The sequence below is a fragment of the Calidris pugnax genome, unplaced genomic scaffold, assembly GCF_001431845.1.
Source record: "Calidris pugnax isolate Ruff unplaced genomic scaffold, ASM143184v1 scaffold56, whole genome shotgun sequence".
Lineage (NCBI taxonomy): Eukaryota > Metazoa > Chordata > Aves > Charadriiformes > Scolopacidae > Calidris > Calidris pugnax.
In genome coordinates, this window is record NW_015090839.1 from 17,036,804 (window position 1) to 17,057,898 (window position 21,095).

Below are 21,095 nucleotides of genomic sequence, written 5' to 3' on the forward strand. Positions count from 1 at the left end.
TAACAAAGCAAAAATAGTAAGGTGAAGTCATCCCACTGAAATCACATGTTGATGCAAACATTATAAAAATACCAGCCTGTGGAGTGAGGAAGAGAAGGATTGACAGTCCTTTTAAAAACAAACTGGTAAATGTTGATATTAAAGGCACTGTTTTTACTGGAAGTGAACTGTGAAACGACAGACAAAAAAGATAGTGGTATGCACACACCTCTCCAGCCAGCGTGGTATATAGGTGGTTGTTCCAAGTCAAGGCTGTAAAAGGACTGGCATGACCTTTGGAAATCAATGAGGGCGGATGGGAGAAGTAATCAGTGCTGAGTGCTCATGAACAGTGTTCATGAACAGACAATTTTTGTCTGTCTTCTCTGCACTTCGGCAGCAATTTGTGAAGAGACATTACTTGAGCCAGGGGTTGAATTGCAAAAGAGGATGCTGCAAGAATGATGAGCTCTTAAATGCCACGTCGTAGTAGTGGTCTGCTACACAGTGTAGTCTACTGGGTGGTAATAGAGAGTTCAATCTGTAAAGGCCAGTTAAAATTGTCAAGAGCGACATAGTCACCTTAGCAGTAACATGTTCATATTATCTTTTCCTTATAATAAAGGCTTGGTTGTGTGCACTTTTGTCTGCTCATTAGACAACTTGGACAAAGATCTGAGTTAGTCTCCCTTCTGCCTGAGCTCCTAATGTATTTGTACTACTGGGCATACTACAAACTGTTCCTGTCAGTTATGTGGTGAAGCATCCAGTTCCAGTCATGTAGCTGTGAGCGTGCCAGCACTGAAGGAGATGTTATGTGGAAATGCTTTACGCTTCTGTTTTATGTTCAGGAGAGGAACCAGATATGCCTGTCTGCAGTCCTGTGTCTGCAGATGGCAAGACTAGAAAACATACTTTTATTTGTGAATCTGTACCTGGATTGTCATGTGAGAAATTGGCAACTTTTTTTTTTCTTACGTTATATGTGCAGATCTGCATAATCTGCACAGATTTTTTTGCTACTTAGTTGTCTCCTGTGAAGCAGAACTAGAAGGTGTTTTGAGTCAGACAGCTAGCTATAAAACAGAAGGTGCAGGGACACCATCTGGTTTTGTAATAATGTCCTATGTCATGGCAAGCAAGATTAAATTCTTAAGCTTGAACAGGAGATCTGCAGGTGATAGTTAGGTGTTCCAGTTAATGACATTGCCAGTGCTTCCTTTGCTGCTGAAAGAACGAGTGTGTGTTGGAAGGGTCAGCACTGCTGGCAGGACCATCCTCCAGTGGAGGTGTGCAAACAAATTCTGATCATCTGTTCACTTTGGCAAGCACAGAGGGGAAATAGGAAATTCCAGCTTAGAGGTTATATCATGGCTAATTAGAAAAAAAAATTGCTTCTCTAAATTCATTATAATTTTTATTCAAGAAAGTCTTCATTCTGTGAGTAATAGTCTTGCTCTTTATATAAGCTCATAATAGGTCCACCTGAGATTAGAGTTCCACGTGCTAAGGGTGTTGTGCAAGCACCCCACAAACAAATTACAGTCTAAAGATGAGAGTGACATAGGATCAGAAGGGACACAAGGTGGTAGGGAGGTCGGGTGACCAATTTATAGTCACTCAGTGGGTCAGTGGCAGAGTTGATGTAAGCGCTCTTGCTTTGGACGCAGTGCCTGAGCTGCAGACATCTGTGCTGAATACTATTGCTGTGAATAATGACTTTTTCCAAAGTGATGGGTTTGATTTCCGTAATTTCAGAAGACTTGTGAAATCTTTCTTGGAGTAATGTGGTAAGTTTAAAATGAAAATGTGTTGGCAAACTGAGAACTTAGTCTCTTGAGTCATCAGTTGTGTAAATGAAGTACTCAGCTTGAAAGCTTTGGTCTGTGTCTTCATCAAAACTATTTACAGCATTGTCATTGGTTTCTGCACCTAGATATGGTTGGATGGGAAGTCGCTTCTATTGCCATGCAATGTGAATTCAGTTGATCTGAGAACCCAGACTGGTTTTCTGGGTATTAGCACTGGTGTTAGTGATTCCGTTGTTGAAGTTCATGTGACCTGTGAAGCCAAATATGGGATCTTCAGAAATCCAGTGGAATTCTTTTGTTAACTAATGTGATTTCCATGCCTGGTAGAACAGAGACTCAAACTTGATAACTCTCTCTGGTGCTGCTGAAGGATTCTGATGATCAGAATCTGCAGTTTCTGCACTGAAAATCCTTCAGTCAGTGGATTCACGAGAGAAGGAAGAAGATGCTATGCTAGTCCCTGTCTCAGAGTCCCATGGAAACAGATGTTTGCTGTTTTCCTTCTCTTTCTAGACTGAACAGCATTACTGTTAGACTTCATGTATTTAAATGTAAACACCAAGTCAATCTGTATCTCTGCAGGGCAGATCTGTCCTCTTTGACCCATCAGTCATCAGTGTTAGGCTTATCTGGGTCTGTGCTCTGTAACAGTGAAATGGACCTGGAAGTGGTTAAGGTCATACTATATGCTGCCTTCATCTGAAATAAATGCAGAGCTGAGATCTTCACCCCTTCAAGCTCTGCTTGCAGAGCAATGTTTTTCTTGGCATCAAAGTGAGTCACTGATAGGAGAAAGTGTCATGCACACCTGGCTGTAAGCCCTGGGACTAGACGTAGAAGCTGGGTTTCAGGAAAGCACAGGCAATGGCACATCTACTGTATCTGAACCACACAAAGGTGTAAGTTCAGATGGATGGATGGCTATTTTAGCATCCTACTGGGAGAGTTGCTCAGAGAAAAAGCTTTGCTGTGGCTCACTTCTGCACATTGCTTACTTCTGGGCCTGAATTACTTGGCTTATGCTCAGTCATCTGTTTTCAGGGTGTTAATGTTAACACAACTCCCTCTGGGAAGGCCTTTTACTGCATGGACATTGTGCTCCAGCACTTGTTGGAAGAAACTTTGAGAGCCTTTGGACCATAAGAACTATTGTGTAGAAAACTGGGTGGCTCTTCACTAACTGGCTCATAGTTTGATTGTCTAGGTTCATGTTTGTTTATGGGATAAGGAGTACTAACTCCATAGCTGCCTCATTAGTGGTCCTTAGTGCCTTGTATTTGTTTGTTTGGGTGTTTTCCCCCCACGGCTGTGTGGTGTATCTGGTAGCTTTTGAAGAGGCCAAATGTTGTTTGCAATCTAAGTGGGTTTTGCTTCTCTCTTTGTAGATGCTGGCCAAAGCAAGTGCCGATTAGAGAGAGCTCAAGCACTGGAACAGGCAAAGAAGCCCCAGGAAGCAGTCTTCATCCCAGAATGCAATGAGGATGGATCATTCACACAGGTAAAACTTCTGTTGGCTTCCTTCAGCCAGGCTCCCAGTGGCTGCAGGAGATTCACTGTTAAGGTATGAGCCAAGTGACAATAGCAGCACAGGTGCTCTGACTCAGTCACTGAGGTGAAAGTAGTGAAAACTGGGGACTTGTTTAACAAACTGGAAGCTTTGATTCAGTCGCCATACCTTAAGACACATACATGTGTAATTACATCCACTTCCAGTGTAGCACAGAAACAAATGGAATCAACCTCTGGCATAGCACAGAAGCAAAAACAAATTGCAGGGGGTGTCAATTTTTCCTTGAAGATGAGCTGCAAAGGGGGCTGTCGCTCACAGAGAACAGGGTGGACCAAGCTTCGGTATAGCACAGAAGCAAAGGGGGTGTCAATTTTTCCTTGAAGATGAGCTGCAAAGGGGGCTGTCGCTCACAGAGAACAGGGTGGACCAAGCTTATTCTGCTGTTACCTGTGCTTCACCTATCCCAGAAAAAAAAAAGAGTGGTCTATTGAGCTTCTTCCTTCTGCAGGATACTTGTTAGTGACAGACTCATGTTTCCTGTTATATGCCCTGTTGTGGTTTGGGGGTCTGGCAGGGAGGTAATAAGACTGCTTTGTTTGGGTTTCTGATTCTCCACTGTTTACTTGCTGGAACTAAATGATGTGCTGGGATTGCAGACTGTTTCATAATGCTGCTTCTCTTGAGAAGCAATTATCTCAGGCGGGGTAGCAGAGGAGGCTTATGGTTTGGTGGCCTCTAATATTTGTGAAAAATGAGTCCTGGCCACTGAGCATCCTTCAGAAATAGTTGGATGGAAGAGGTCCTGTAGAATTCCAGAGAAGTTGAAGTAGTTATGGAAGAAAGCAAGCCCTCATGAAGGAGATTGAGAGGAAGAGTAGTTTGCCAAGGCAGGGTAGAAATGAAGAGTGATACTTGGTTCTGTAACCACTGGCATATTGAGTCCTGTCTCAGTGTGAACTGAACTGGGTGTTACAAACAGCTATGTGCAGTTCCCTAACTGGTACGAGGGGTATGCTCTCTGCTCAGTGTGGCACACATCTCAAAAGCCAAAATCCTGCAACGCTGATGACCTCTACTTTGTGAACTTAGGTAAGTCATACAACATGAGTCCCTATATCTAAGCACTGCTCTAGAGATCTTGTACCTCAGAAATTTTAGGATTAATTAGTTATTGTTTGCAACGTCTTTTGAAGGTAAAAAGAAATATCCAAAATATGATCAATATTGGCTTCAAAAAGATGAGAAAGACAAAAAGCTTTGGGGTTGGTTCAAACGCTTTTTGCTGCCTGGGGAAAGAAGACAGGAAAGATTTTTTTTGTGATAACCCACCAAAAATTTTTATTCTCCCCCTCAGCCTTACCCTCCCATTATCTGATGCGTGGGAGTGTTTTTGTTTTGTTTTGTAATGGTGAAGTGGGAAAAGTTTCATCCATCCTGCCAACTTTGCATACTTCTTCGGAGCAGCATCGTATTTGTGTACAGTGTGGACCATCTTGGGAAGGGGGAGGTAAGAGAGAAGGTGGCTGCAGTTTCTTGAAGTCCAACTGTGAAATCTGATTTTGTGTAGAGCTGCTCAGATTGTGTTGGCACTGGAGGGGAATACTTGTAAAACCTAGCACAGTGGGCCAACTAAGTTTTCCATGTTAAACTTCACAGTCTAACTGTGAAATCTGATTTTGCGTAGAGCTGCTCAGATTATGTTGGCACTGGAGGGGAATACTTATAAAACCTAGCACAGAGGGCCAACTAAGTTTTCCATGTTAAACTTCATGGTTCAAAAAAAAGAGGAGGAAGGAAAGCTGACTTTCCAGTGTCTCTGTCAGCTGTCCATCAACCTCTTTGAGTAAAGTGGGGTGCAGGTGTCATATTTTTATCCTAATAAGCTGGGTGCAGGGTGCAGTTGATAAAGCTTTGTTTCACACAGTTTTATTTGGAAGGTTGGTACCAGTGTCTGGATCATGGAGCAGTTGCTGGGCCTCTTTTCTGCACATTCCCTGGCCAGCGCACGTTGCCAGTGGAGGAGCAGCATGAAACTGCTTACAAAAATTGTGTGTTTTCAGCTTGCAGCCAAGTGGTATTTTACATTCTTCCTGTGTTCAGTCCTATCTGTGAACGCTAAAATGCTTCTGCTTTACCTGGCACGAAGAGGGAAGCCTCTGATCCCTTTGTAGCTGGAATTAACTGAAATTCATATCATTCCTTGGATTGTAAAAATACCCACGTTCCACATACCTCAGGAATCAGCTTCATCATTTATATTGCAGCATTTAAGGTCATTGTCCCTGTGTAAGATGTGAATATAAAACAACGTCCGAGGAAGCTAGCTGTTTTCAACCTGCATTTGAGACAAATATTTCCTTTAGCTTCTGGTCCAAATTAATTAAACTTTGATTTTTAAAAGCATGTATAAAAATTATAACGTTGCTGAACAGTTTAAACAGTTTTGCTTCCAGCAGCACATTAATGGATTTATTCTAGTGGAGGTGGCTTGGATACCACATCTCTTCTGCGGAGAATTAACACCCCCGGGTTCTGCTCTGCAGGGAAGCTGTGAAGGGCAGTTCTTGAAGTCCCTGAAGCCTTGCTGAAGTCAGGTCTGAACTGTTATTAGTTTATTCTGGTTTAGTACCCAGAGAGTGTATAAAAATTAGAATGTTGCTGAACAGTTTAAACAGCTTTGCTTCCAGCAGCACATTAATGGATTTATTCTAGTGGAGGTGGCTTGGATACCACATCTCTTCTGCGGAGAATTAACACCCCCGGGTTCTGCTCTGCAGGGAAGCTGTGAAGGGCAGTTCTTGAAGTCCCTGAAGCCTTGCTGAAGTCAGGTCTGAACTGTTATTAGTTTATTCTGGTTTAGTACCCAGAGAGTTGCTCCATCCAAACTTCACAATCTCAGTTGGGAAGTCCAGAACAGAGCAGCATCTCTCAACAAAGTTTCTAGGAGAAATACTCACCACTCTCTTCAACCTTGAATCCCCAACCAAACCAGAATTTAAGCAGATGCATATACCCTGTATGTTGACTTCATTAGGGAATTTTTTTCAGCAACTTCCCACCTTCCATGTAACTGTTATTGGAGAAATATTTTGGGTAGAAGAAAAATTCTGATCTGAGGGGAAACAAAGATGCATGTATAATTTTGAATATCACGGAATTGTCAGAGTTGGAAGGGGCCTCTAGAGATCATCTAGTCTAACTCCCCTGCTAAGCAGGATTACCTAGAGCACATTACTCAGGACTGCATCAAGGTGGGTCTTGAAAATCTCCAGAGAAGGGGACTCCACGACCCCCCTGGGCAGCCTGTTCCAGGGCTCTGTCACCCTCACTGTAAAGAAGTTTTTCCTCGTATTTGAATGGAACTTGCCATGTTCCAGCTTGTGCCTGTTGCCCCTTGTCCTATTGCTGGAAACCACTGAAAAGAGTCCAGCTCCATCATCCTTCAACCCACCCTTTAGATACTTGTAAGCATAAGTAAGGTCTCCCCTCAGCCTTCTCTTCTCCAGGCTAAAGAACCCATATCAAATATCTTAATTATTATAGCATTCACTTACATATGTGGATGACTTGCTTTCAGGTCTTGGGCTGAGCCTCTTTTTTTTAGGTGCATACACATTAGGTTTTCAGGCCCACATCACTGACCTTGATATCAGTCATCAAAAGACCTGGGATTTTGTCTAATTAATTGTTGGACATTCTTGAAAGTTTTGCAGGAGTGACAAATGCAAATAGTGCAGATTTGGGAACTGCATTTGGTAGTGGTAACTGTATGTTCACAGAACCTGCTTGGTCTTAACCAGATTGAACTGCTGCTTTTGTCCTCTTTTTTGTAGGTGCATACACAGTAGGTTTTCAGGCCCACATCACTGACCTTGACATCAGTCATCAAAAGACCTGGGATTTTGTCTAATTAATTGTTGGACATTCTTGAAAGTTTTGCAGGAGTGACAAATGCAAATAGTGCAGATTTGGGAACTGCATTTGGTAGTGGTAACTGTATGTTACAGAACCTGCTTGGTCTTAACCAGGTTGAACTGTTGCTTTTGTGGTATATCATCGTCCTCTTGATCAGAAGCTAAATTTCAATCGCTATGAGTAAACTCTAAAGGTGTATCAAATACCTTAATTATTTTAGCATTCACTTACATATGTGATGACTTGCTTTCAGGTCTTGGGCTGAGCCTCTTTTTTGTAGGTGCATACACAGTAGGTTTTCAGGCCCACATCACTGACCTTGACATCAGTCATCAAAAGACCTGGGATTTTGTCTAATTAATTGTTGGGCATTCTTGAAAGTTTTGCAGGAGTGACAAATGCAAATAGTGCAGATTTGGGAACTGCATTTGGTAGTGGTAACTGTATGTTACAGAACCTGCTTGGTCTTAACCAGGTTGAACTGTTGCTTTTGTGGTATATCATCGTCCTCTTGATTAGAAGCTAAATTTCAATCGCTATGAGTAAACTCTAAAGCAGCACTAAGTGAGGCTGTTCCTTCTGAAAGCAGCTCAAGTCTGACCTGTCCAACTTCTGGAATTGCATGCAGTACAAAACTGTGTGAATTTGGGGCTGGGTTCACTGCAAATCAGATGGGGCTGTAGGGTGGTGGAAAGTACAGAGCCATTCGGCTGCTCTGTGACCAGGCAGCATGTGCTGCATGAGGCTGTGGCTGCAGAGGTGAGACCATGCTCACCTTATCTCCTTCTGCTTCCCTGCAGAGCAACTGGCTTTGAGACCCACCAGTTAGATGTGGTAACAAGGGTGAAAGGGGGGAGAGTCCAAAGGCAAAGACCATGGTTTGGCTTGCATTTAAACCCTGTACTAGAGAGACATCCTGTGTGTCTTACCTTTTCTTCTTGTCTGTAAAACTAGGCCAAAAAAGAAGTGTTGCCATTGATTCTGTTGCTTGGATGGCCAGTTTTTCTAGGCATGGGAGGAGCAGCATGAAACTGCTTACAAAAATTGTGTGTTTTCAGCTTGCAGCCAAGTGGTATTTTACATTCTTCCTGTGTTCAGTCCTATCTGTGAACGCTAAAATGCTTCTGCTTTACCTGGCACGAAGAGGGAAGCCTCTGATCCCTTTGTAGCTGGAATTAACTGAAATTCATATCATTCCTTGGATTGTAAAAATACCCACGTTCCACATACCTCAGGAATCAGCTTCATCATTTATATTGCAGCATTTAAGGTCATTGTCCCTGTGTAAGATGTGAATATAAAACAACGTCCGAGGAAGCTGGCTGTTTTCAACCTGCATTTGAGACAAATATTTCCTTTAGCTTCTGGTCCAAATTAATTAAACTTTGATTTTTAAAAGCATGTATAAAAATTATAACGTTGCTGAACAGTTTAAACAGTTTTGCTTCCAGCAGCACATTAATGGATTTATTCTAGTGGAGGTGGCTTGGATACCACATCTCTTCTGCGGAGAATTAACACCCCCGGGTTCTGCTCTGCAGGGAAGCTGTGAAGGGCAGTTCTTGAAGTCCCTGAAGCCTTGCTGAAGTCAGGTCTGAACTGTTATTAGTTTATTCTGGTTTAGTACCCAGAGAGTTGCTCCATCCAAACTTCACAATCTCAGTTGGGAAGTCCAGAACAGAGCAGCATCTCTCAACAAAGTTTCTAGGAGAAATACTCACCACTCTCTTCAACCTTGAATCCCCAACCAAACCAGAATTTAAGCAGATGCATATACCCTGTATGTTGACTTCATTAGGGAATTTTTTTCAGCAACTTCCCACCTTCCATGTAACTGTTATTGGAGAAATATTTTGGGTAGAAGAAAAATTCTGATCTGAGGGGAAACAAAGATGCATGTATAATTTTGAATATCACGGAATTGTCAGAGTTGGAAGGGGCCTCTAGAGATCATCTAGTCTAACTCCCCTGCTAAGCAGGATTACCTAGAGCACATTACTCAGGACTGCATCAAGGTGGGTCTTGAAAATCTCCAGAGAAGGGGACTCCACGACCCCCCTGGGCAGCCTGTTCCAGGGCTCTGTCACCCTCACTGTAAAGAAGTTTTTCCTCGTATTTGAATGGAACTTGCCATGTTCCAGCTTGTGCCTGTTGCCCCTTGTCCTATTGCTGGAAACCACTGAAAAGAGTCCAGCTCCATCATCCTTCAACCCACCCTTTAGATACTTGTAAGCATAAGTAAGGTCTCCCCTCAGCCTTCTCTTCTCCAGGCTAAAGAACCCATATCAAATATCTTAATTATTATAGCATTCACTTACATATGTGGATGACTTGCTTTCAGGTCTTGGGCTGAGCCTCTTTTTTTTAGGTGCATACACATTAGGTTTTCAGGCCCACATCACTGACCTTGATATCAGTCATCAAAAGACCTGGGATTTTGTCTAATTAATTGTTGGACATTCTTGAAAGTTTTGCAGGAGTGACAAATGCAAATAGTGCAGATTTGGGAACTGCATTTGGTAGTGGTAACTGTATGTTCACAGAACCTGCTTGGTCTTAACCAGATTGAACTGCTGCTTTTGTGGTATATCATCGTCCTCTTGATCAGAAGCTAAATTTCAATCGCTATGAGTAAACTCTAAAAGCAGCACTAAGTGAGGCTGTTCCTTCTGAAAGCAGCTCAAGTCTGACCTGTCCAGCTTGTGGGATTGCATGCAGTACAAAACTGTGTGAATTTGGGGCTGGGTTCACTGCAAATCAGATGGGGCTGTAGGGTGGTGGAAAGTACAGAGCCATTCGGCTGCTCTGTGACCAGGCAGCATGTGCTGCATGAGGCTGTGGCTGCAGAGGTGAGACCATGCTCACCTTATCTCCTTCTGCTTCCCTGCAGAGCAACTGGCTTTGAGACCCACCAGTTAGATGTGGTAACAAGGGTGAAAGGGGGGAGAGTCCAAAGGCAAAGACCATGGTTTGGCTTGCATTTAAACCCTGTACTAGAGAGACATCCTGTGTGTCTTACCTTTTCTTCTTGTCTGTAAAACTAGGCCAAAAAAGAAGTGTTGCCATTGATTCTGTTGCTTGGATGGCCAGTTTTTCTAGGCATGGTTAGTTATAATGGGGTTTGGGTACTGCATGGAGAGGAGCAGGCACCTGTCAGTTCACTGGTTCTCATAACTTTCTGTGCACCATGTCTGCTGCTTCCCTTATTCTGGGAGTTTGTGTATTGCAAAGATCTTATCAAATCCCTTTTTAGCATTGCTTACACATAAAAATGTGGCATGGTTTTGCAGCATGGAAGAGGTAGTAGCATTTCAGGTGTGATGAGATGACTGTAAATGGGCACAGACCTGATGAATTGCTCTGGATTTGCTATTTCTTTCTATTTCAGTCTTTCTGGGGAATATTACTTCCTATAACAAAAGCTTTCTGCGCTTAGCCCACAGTAATATAAGCACGCAGATAAAATTTGAGTTATTCACAGCCTAAGAATGTTTGTTTGATATGAGTTATTTGATTAATTGTGTAACTGAGGTCACGTACTGTTGTGCAAAGTTGGACATGACTAAAACCGGTTTCTTTTCCCAAGACTTGCTCTCTCCTTTTTGCTGTTATGCTGTATTTTGCATAAATGCCATTCCCTTTCCATGCTGCACTTAACCTGCTGTGATCTGTTCTTCATAAACAACAGGCTCTATTGGGTAATCTGCACACTTTCTTTTGCTGCCTAGTGCCATTGGGCTTGTTGCCATGGGTTGAGGGAGACTTGCATTCTTCATAGTTTTCCCCCAAGCAGTTTTTTAGAAAAGGTTGCTGAGGCTTTAAACGGGATCCGTTTCAGACAGATTAATATGAACATGAATAATGTTAACCCTGCTTTGGGGGTGTAGCCTTGTGGGGCTTTTTGTGGTGTCTTGCTATTTGGTGCCACCTTCCACTGTCTAGCTGTGGTTTCTTTTCCTTGCAAGTCTGCAAGCAAGTGGCTGAGAGCAAGTCTCCTTGGAGAGTCTCTTCAGCTTTAGGGCTCTCAAAACTGCAGCTGCTGGTGCAGTTCTGATGCAGCACTGAGATTTCTCTTAAAGTGAGTGCATCAGTTAAACCTGTCATCTTATGATGGGATCAGCGAGTGGGCTGACTTTGTCAGAGCGGCTTTCCGTTATCAGATATCTTCCAGAGCACTCCCACATCTGGTAATACAAGGCCCTTTGGAAAGAGTGATCTATATTATGGTCCACAGCAATAGTTTATGAATTGTAATGCGTGTACAAAGTACTGGTTTTTCTAAGTCCCACAAGACCCCTTTCTAAAGAGGTGGGGAACCCTCTCTTTCAGCCTTCAGTGTGACCTCCTGATCTCAGTCTGTTCCTCTGTATTGGCTGGTGTAGCATGATGCTGGGCAGAATTACAAACTCATTCCTTAATGCAGCGCAGTGCTGCGGGGCACTGTGTAGACACGTCCCACATTCCCTGGATGCTGTCTATTATTCCATTATTCAGTGCTCATACTCCAGCAATACTAAGCTCTCAAGGACTTAACCTCTCCTTTCAAAAGGAAAGAACACAGTCTGTCTTGCTAAATTAAAGAAACTCTTTCTTCATAAAGAATCTGGGCTTTAATTAGTAGATGGTTCTGGCTTTTTTTATTAAAAGACGCCCCTTCTATAAAAACCTGTAGTTTGAGCTCTCTCAATACTGCAGATTTGTCTGCTACTTACGCACTTGCTTTCTTCCTGCAGCTCTCATTGTGTTTCTCTTTTGTGTATTGAGCTAAAGATAACCCATAGATGGGTAAGGAGGTAGCAACTTTGGTTATATACAGCATTTCTTCAAATAAATACCAGTCAAGAGCAAACAAATAGATTCCTAAAGCAGGAATGGACATCCTTAAGGAAAGTGGCAATCTAAGATCATTCTTAACTTTAAAGGGTCACACTCTGTGTTGGAAGCAGAATGCTTCTCCTGGGGATCCCTCTCCTGAGCTAAAACTGGCATTTGTGCTAGAGTGTATGTTGGGAATGTCCTTGACCATGGCTAAGATTCTTTTGCCACAAGTCACTTCTTTCCCTGGTTATATGAATAGTGATATTCCTGTGAAACTAGCATTTTTGAATGGTGCATAGACTTGAGGGAGGTGGCTGCTGCATAAAACCCTGGTGGGAATATTTGTCTGTGCAACATGATTTGGGAAGAATTAAATGGGAGCAGGGAACAGAAAAAGTGACAAGAATAACTTAAGGGGTTGCAGTACCCAAGAAGTTCAAACTTAAGATGCAGACTGATTCATAGCTCCCTAAAATTCTAAAGGCAAGGCGGGCTTCTTACAATAGTCAGCTGACTCTTAATCTAGCAGAAAGTATGACAAGATCCAGGGTCTGAACAGTACAGCAATACATTTCAACCAGAGCAGAGGCATCACCACTTAGAGTTAGGATAAATCACCGTCAGGCCCGTGTGCTGATTATGCGCCACTAACTTGGGTTCAGAGGACTTTCTAGATGAGCCTCAGTGACTCCAACAAAAGAAAAGACTCGATTAAGGAATTGCTCTGTGACGCTCTGGCTTCTGCTCTCTGGGTCAGACTAGGTGATCTACGAGCTTGGAACAGTTTATTTACTGGGTTTTATGTTGTTTACAAGGAGCACCTGGGTGCAAGCCAGGGTTTGGAGCCTTGCCTCGTGCTGTGCCATTCAAAAACTGAATGTGTGTTTTCTTCTTTCATAGAAGAATCGCTTTGAATGTAGAAGGAATGTTCTTCTTCCCTTCTCATCTCTGCCCGCCGTCAGGAAATGTTTCTCTGATGTGTGATGGGATAGGAATCAGTCACTGAACTCTTCATCTGAACAGCAGTGAAAGACTAGTCTGGGTGCTGCTCTTCCTGTGCTTAGCCCAGTGCTTGTCCAAGGCACTCTCAAACGTCTTACAGCAAAGTTATGCTTTCTCTAAATCCATAAAGATTGGTTTCAACCATCACAGAATTACTGCTTTGCCCCTCTTCTCTCCCTCAAAATATGCTTGCAATTTTTCTCCCATTTCCAATTTATCTTTTGGAAACAACACATTGATCCTCCTTTGTCAAGTGACTGTAGAAGGATACTGCTGCTTGCTGGTTGAGAAGTTTTGGACTGCTTGGGAATCTGATTCTGGCATCGCCAGTGAGACACTGAAGAAACCCTCAAGAAATTAAGAGGCAGAGTTGTCTGACAGTGACGACACTGTTAATGTTTTCATATTGTAATGAACTCGATAAGAGCAGGTGTTTATTCATGTGGCAACTGGCTAGTATGTTAGCTGCTCTTTGATTTCACACACTGTGATGGCAGGAGGAATAGAGGAGCTGCTGCAAGAGGGGCAGAGCAATTTTGTTGTTTTTTTTCCCCCTTACGTTTTTCATCCTTCAGTTGAGGCATGGTTGTGATGGCATCTCTCTCACCCGTGAAAAACAGGAACAGTGTCTTGCACAATCAGGGATTCAGGTGCTCTAAACTGCAGTTTGATAATTGGTAGGTGGTTGCTTTTTTTTTTTTTTTTGAAAGTGTAGCTGTTAATGGGGAATCTGTTGGAAGACCTCAAATAATTCGCAGGTTTTATTTCTCTGATTTCCTATTATATAACTTAAAATGTTCAGCTGTTGGACAGATGTATGTTAAATTGAGATGTCAATGTGGCTTTCCAGCAGTAATGAGTGTTCTGTAGCTTCAGCTTGCTTAGCAATCAAGTTTATTCTCTATGAAATTGACAATGTGTTTTTTCTGACACAATGCTTAGCTTTAAAGACTGAGAACCAAAAAAAGTCGAACGCTTTTTCTAGCGTGTATTTTGATAGATCCCAAATTAACTCAGTAACTGAAGAATACATCTGCAGAAAACAGGTGTCACTTTTACAGTTACTCTTCTGATAAGAGTATTTAAAAATCTTGCTACTGTGGGAGTAGGATTAGAATGAGGTTGAATTTCAGGTAGAAGATTTAAATGGGATTTAGAAACAAAACCTCAAAGCTAAGATCATTGGAAAAACAGTGTTTAGAAATGATACTGGACCAGCTATTGCCTTTACATTTTTTCAATGACATATCAGTGCCATGTAACTGATGAAAAATATATCTTTTTTTTTTTTTCCTCTTAGCCTTTAAGCTACAAACTCTAGACTGTAGGGTACTGTTTTTATGACACCTAAATATGATGAGATCTGGTCAAAGGTGAAAGGTAGCATCTCTCAACTTGAAGACATTGAGGAAAGCAAATTGCAGTGATTTTTGAGGTTTCTGAAGTGTTTATTCTTCACGAGTAGTTGTCTGGCGTTTAGGATAAGGGCTGAGATTTCATTCCTGCTATTATCTGTTGTGGGGACGTCCTTTGGTGCTGCAGTAGAACATGTGGTTGTTGTGAAAGTGCTGTCAATCTGAGATTTATTTCTTTTTCTTTTTTTTCTAATGGAAGCAAGGGGAAGAAAGGGTCATGGAATACCAGTCTAAGGAAGATCAGCATTCATTAGTTTAGTTACTTATAAAGTTACTTCACTTTTATGAATGTAATGTGCTTGCCTTGCATAAATGGTTGTATGTCATTGGTAGCTCTCCATTTAGATGAGTTGCTTAACATGCTCTTCATTTATGCATTTATCCTAAACTTAAGTCAATACATTTTATTTTTTTTTTTGGACTCCTCTGCCATGTACTTTGTTATTTCCTGAAGGCTTGACTAAAGGACTGTCAAGTCACTAACATTTGAATCTTTTAAATGCTGGGTACACTGGAGTTTTTTCTGTAATATAAGATAGAATGGTCTTGCCCTACGAATTCAAGATCGTATCCTGGAATTTGGCTTCATCTCTGGGTAAGATTTTTACAAGTAATGCTCAGATGTAAAGACAGCTTCTTGTGTTGTTGGGAATGCAATAATGCATTTGTGATCAGCAAAGATAAACACTAAATGCAGAAACCCAAGCAGTTCCATCACACTCATTTTGAATGTGCAATTGATTAGACTAAGCAGTAAGAAATATTTTGCAACTTGATTATTGGTAATTATATTGATAGTGCTTTTGAGTAATTTGCATTCAATTTTGTGATCTATTGAGAGAATGAAAATTAGTGTGTGCAGATAGCAGTGTCAGTGAATTTGGTAATGTGCATACATGAGATTATTGCTGATTTTGGCTGCTAAAAGTGAATTTGCTTGAGGCAAAATGATTGATTTGCACTTTAGTAAAACCCAAGATAAACACATGGTACTGTGTTGTAATTGTTCTTAGATCATGTTTTATGTGATACTCAAAGCCTTTTTAAAAAGGCTGTCGTTAAGTCTCTGAACAAACTCTGCTACCTTAGGGAATCGGAGCCAGCTGTCAGCAAGGGGGAATGACTGGTTTAGCTCTGAAGGATCCCTAATAAAGGGAATGGTACAAACACCTCATCACTCTTCTCTTCTATGTGGAAAGGACTGGAATGGAAAATCAGCTTCAATGAACTTGTTTGGAAACAGAGAGGATGGACAGAATTCAATTTACAAGTAAAATGAAAGGCAGTTTCTGAAGTTATTTCATGGCTTTTTTTCAGAAATGTATTGAAGGAGCCATCTCTAGCTTATAGTAATGTAGGCTTTTCTATACCATTTCAAGATGCTGGAAGTACTAATGTGCACACTCATCCGCAACTGAAAGTGTGTTTGCTAGAAAGAATCTTGGAACCTGTTAGTGTTTACACAGATGCCTGTATGATGATCGTTTACTTTTGTCTCAAGGGAAGGCAAAGGCATCCTGAATTTCATTCAAATGCTGAGCACTCTGTGAAAACTGAGGCAAAGGCTGTAATTAGATTTCTTAAGCTGGTTGAAACTATAGTACCACCGAACTAGTATCTGTATACACATTACTAAGACTAGTCTGCTAGACTGGGATTTATCTACTCTTACTTGAGAGGTCCACATCTGAACTAGTCATTCTGGTGTCCTTCTATCATGAAGGAAGGAACTGGGTAATTCTAGATGTTCAGCTCAGAAGTAGCACTCAGAAGTTAAGCAACATGAATCTAATGCTGTGTAACTTTTGGCTCATTAGAGCCTTCATCAAATGTTCTTAAGTCCTTGTCAATGTGTGAAGAGGAAGCATGTTGGGTCTTGCTTCTACTGCTTAGGTTGACATAGTAACAGGATAGAGCTTAAATCCATCCGGAGAACATTTGTTAACATAACAAGTCAATGTTGCATTTTTCCAGCCATGTTTACTGAACAAAATGCTCCCGAAACACCCACAGATGTTGTTCTGAAGCAGTGTCTGTGGAATTAGGCCAGGGTGGCCTTTCCACATCCCAGCTGGGATGCAGTGGAACAACTATTTAATGGTAAATAGTAAATGGGATTTAACAGAGCTGAGACACAACTGCTACATCCCCAAACTGAAGTGTTCTCAGTTGACTACTTGTAACCTCTTTTGCCTCCTGAATTGCAGCTAAAGGAGTTGGAGTAGGAGCAATAACTTTTCTTTGGGGAGGAAGGTGAGGGGAGAAAGAAAAGATAATGGTATCAAAGATGCTCTTCTGTGTGACCTCCTCACTCTGAAGCGTGTTTGTGATGTGCCTGGGCTGGGACTTCCACTAGGATGCTGGATTATAATAAAAGTGGTGGGTGATAGAGAAATGAAATGCCTGCTCTTTGTTTTATTAAACAGGTGCAGTGCCATACCTACACTGGATACTGCTGGTGTGTGACACCTGATGGCAAGCCTATTAGCGGCTCTTCTGTACAGAACAAAACTCCTGTATGTTCAGGTACTGTGGGAGTGGCTTCAACAAATACTAATTTGATAACCAAAGGGGGTTGGGGAGAATGTGTCCTGTTCAGAGTGCTTAATTTTTTCAGGTGACTTGGCGGGTTTACCCAATTTAACACTGCAGTTGTGCTTGGATCTCCCTCTGTGCTTGCTGGCATTTGGAAGCTGCAAGGGAGCTTGGACTGTGGCCTGTCCACCCTGCAGTTAAGTGTCAGACACTCCTGCAGAGCTCACTGACAAAAACCACTAAGGCCTGTGGTAGCCAAGGCATGAGTCGCAGTGTTGCTGTGTACATCAAAACCAGATGGGACAACTTTTTTCCATGAGCAGTGTTTTAAAGAAGTGGTTCTCAGGCTGTACCGAGTGGGCCATGGAGTCATTTTGCCTGCAGGGTGACTTCAGTTAAAAGTTTGATAAGGTGATTTTGTGAGAAACTGGTAGCTGTTGACTTCTAGCCACCAGATCCAGGGTCTTGCTATTTTAATGGGTTTGGATCTTCTGCTCAGTTCCAGAATCCCCATATTTGTGTCATGGGGCTGGACAGCACTGGGCTCACAATAGTCCAGAGATGGGTTTATTGAGTAATGTCCTTTTGGGCTCTCATCCTGACACTGCTCTGTCACCCTATGGTTTATGGGACCCAAATCCATTATTTTCTCTACTTAAAACAAGAGTGATGTGGTTTGTTTTCTCCCCACCATCCAATGTGGCAGCCCATGACTCAAATGGGATGAGGTTGGGCTCTAGATTTTCATGTGGCCCTGCAGTGTTTGCCCTTTAGATGCGAGCACAACAGCAATCAAACTTTTGGTTTTTTTTTTTTTTTTTTTTTTTATTTTTTTTCTTGTAGTGTCCTTTTGGTTGGGTGATGCTGAGTGTTGTTTTACTGTTCCTCTAAAGTATTTTACTGTTGCTCTAGCCATTAGCAGAGCACTTTTCCTCCAACCAAAATGAAAATTTTTTTTTTTTTTTTTTTTTAATCCTTCTCATTTAGTGTCCTCTTGGCTGTAGAGTGTTTTGTGGTAATAAGCAAACATTGTGACTTGCATGAGGGTTTGGTTGAGTGGGAGAACTGTCTGGGAACCAGTGAGTCAATGTAGCTTTAGGGAATGCTTAGTGTTTCATAGGTATGTGGAAACAAAATAAGATTAATGTCCTGGTTTTGTGTAAGGTGAAATGCTACAGTAATTTGGCTTAAACCTTAGATTATTATTTTCTTCCATCATTGCCAGTATATGGTTTTGGAAGGGCATGTTTTAGAGTTTTGGTGATCTGTTCATTTAGCCTTGAGTTGTATATAAAATTGTGTTACCAGGAAAGGAAAGGCATGGTGTATTGTAGGACACATAGATGTTATGGCTGTGATGACTATTATTTGGTATGTGCTTCCTAGTTGTAATTCAGCAGCAGATCTGTGATAAACTGATCTGCAAGTGAAAGTGCCTAGGAAATAGATTTTTACATTTAGAGTTTTTCTTAACCAGACTCTTGGGTCTGTCAGAGCTGCCTCCTTTGGAGCTGACTTTTTGATCCGTGTTCCCTGAAGAATCAGTAATCACTGGAACTGTTTAGTAATGGTGCACGGAAGAATGAGTTTCTGGGAATAAAGTTACTCAAAAAAACCTGAACCAACTTGTCATAGACTTTTATACACCAGAGTAATGCATTTGTTCAAAAAGCTTTTATTATCAGTTCAAGTTTTAGTGGAAAGCTGTGTGATGCAGCACTAAAGCAAACTGCAGAAACAAGTGTAGAATCATATATATTATGTGAAGATCTAAGTTATATTAAACAACCCAAGCTGTGTTCTATTCAAGTACATGCTGGAACTTATTCAGTGTCCCTTTTCAAACAGCTGGGGATGTTCAGGGGTCGGTTGAAATCCATTTTCTGCAAATTGTCCCACTTAATCCCTTTCCTTTAGAATACTGCCCCTTGCATTCCCTACACACTCTCACCACCTGTTTTTGATTTGTTCTTCCTGACATTTGCAAACGAAATCAGGGACTCTTATTGATCTTTCCTTCTTGCCCTTGGATTTATTCCAGGTTTCTTACTAGCACGCTGTTCTGTTGAGCTCTTTCAAATCACTGGATCCAGCTACTAAAGATTTCTTGTTTACCCTCATCTGGATTTAACATCATAATGCATAAAACTTCCTTATGCTATCCCAGTTGGTTGAAGCCACAGGCTCTCTGAATCCCAAACTGAGCTGTTGGCAAGTAAAACAGACACTTTGTGGGTTGAGGTATTGACTGTTAATGTGACATTAAATGTTCTGTGTTATCATGCAGCATCTAAATAGATGTCTTTTTTTTCTTTTTTTTTCTTTTCCTCCCCTTTAGGTTCTGTAACTGATAAACCATCAAGCCAGGGTAATTCAGGAAGGAAAGGTGAGTGAAGTCCTGTGCTACGGCAACTTGGTTTGTAATAACAGGTGCCCAGCCAAGTCCCTTGAGATAACTCAGAACCTAGGTTCCTAACCAGCTCGGTGTGTGGGAAGCTTAGGTGCCTTTAGACCATCTCCTTCAGCAGGAGCAATAAGATGCTGGTCTGTTTGTGCACCACCCTATGGAGTAGAAGACGGTGCACTCTGCTCCATGCTCATCAGCTGCGATGTAGCACATGAAAGCAGAGCTTCCCAAAGGGGGAGCTGGCACAGAATAACCTCTGCTTGTTCACTTCAGAGTTAAATACTGAGCATTTCTCAGTAAAATACCTAGAGATTAGGAAGGCTATCAATATGACTAGTACACAGGATTCAGGAGTGCCAATGTCATGGCTGAGGCACTTTTTTAACAGACCATAAAGCACCCTGGCCAGCTGGAGCAGCACTGGATTAAGCCCTAGCTGTGCTTGGAAACCTCACTCTTTTGTGCACTAGGCATTGGTGGTCCTTCTTTATATTCTTTTCCTTCAATCCTTGCCTTTCCTGAGCAATGCACTAGATGTGTCATTCTTCTCCTGTATGTATTTGTAGCCCTTCAGTGTCCTCTGATTTGCATTTATTGAAATAATCTTGGGAGGTGTGACCACTGAAGTGGGTGACCACTGCATTGATATGCAGTCAAGTTTGTGTTTGGGCCTTCTCTACATCCCCGTTTTCAATCCTTCTCCCTTCTAGCCCCCAGCTTTTGAGTTTGTCTCCTTATTACAGGATAATGGTGCTGAATGCATCCTCACTCCTGCTGGTGAGGATGAAGGCTGCTTCCTGGGAGAAGTTCCTGTTTTGGTATCTGAAGCAGGATTTTTACTGCTAATTCTCTGAAGCAATTATTCTTGACACTTCAAAACACAGGAAGAATGCCTACCTTGATGCCAACACTTTAATTTGAAGGACATCTTCCATGCTGGGACTGTCAATCTAGTCCTGAAAACATTTAACAGGAATTATAGGTTGCTATGTTTGGAGCAGCGATGCATTTTGAGTTTATCTGCTCTTCAATCTATTGGTTGTGTATAGTGGCTTAGGAAAAGGTAGGGGGAAGAAAGATGCAAGTCAAGCTACTTGCATTCAGTTAAGCTTGCATTCACTAAGCTACAAGTATTCAGTTAAGACTGAATACTGAAGCCTGCTTCTTATTTTAGATAAGGATATGTCTCTGTAAACCTGCAATTACATGTTAATGTATAATTGGCAGCTGAATGCACTGTTATTCTGTTAATGCAATCATTGCTAGTCTAGCCTGAAGTACAAGCAAATCAAGTAGTTCTTGAAATCTGCATTATTTTTGAGTGAGTGTTGTTTGTAGGCTTCCTACCTGAGTAGTCCTGGTCTGTTCTTCTAGAACTGGAAGCAGCTGAAATTGGATTTCATAATAAACAGGAGCAAAAGGGGAAAACATCTGAAATTGTTTTTCTGTTTCACTCCCTTTGTTAATTCAGAAGTTGGAATATGCTAAAAAAAGAGAACTGTAAAAGGAATGAATTAATCTAAAATTTGTAAAATAAATTGGTTCTCCTTGGTGCTGCCTGTGGCATCCTGTTTCAAGAATGCTACATTTGGTCACGTGGCTGCAGAAGCATCCCATGCAGTAGCTGTTGTCATGGTTTGGGCAAATGTTTCCCTTGTGGCCAGAATGCCTCAAGCAATCATCTGAACTTTGTTACCTCCAGT

At 41.7% G+C, this 21,095-nt stretch overlaps 1 protein-coding gene across 2 annotated transcripts in view; it reads left to right on the forward strand.

Moving 5' to 3' along the window:
- SMOC1 (SPARC related modular calcium binding 1) overlaps positions 1-21,095 on the forward strand; it is a 90,874-nt gene that overhangs the window by 4,527 nt on the left and 65,252 nt on the right. For both annotated transcript variants that reach the window (XM_014941839.1, XM_014941840.1), the window contains exons 2-4: positions 3,176-3,288; positions 16,877-16,976; positions 19,324-19,371. In XM_014941839.1, coding sequence (XP_014797325.1) covers positions 3,176-3,288; positions 16,877-16,976; positions 19,324-19,371 — 261 coding nt within the window. The remainder of the gene's footprint in view (positions 1-3,175; positions 3,289-16,876; positions 16,977-19,323; positions 19,372-21,095) is intronic.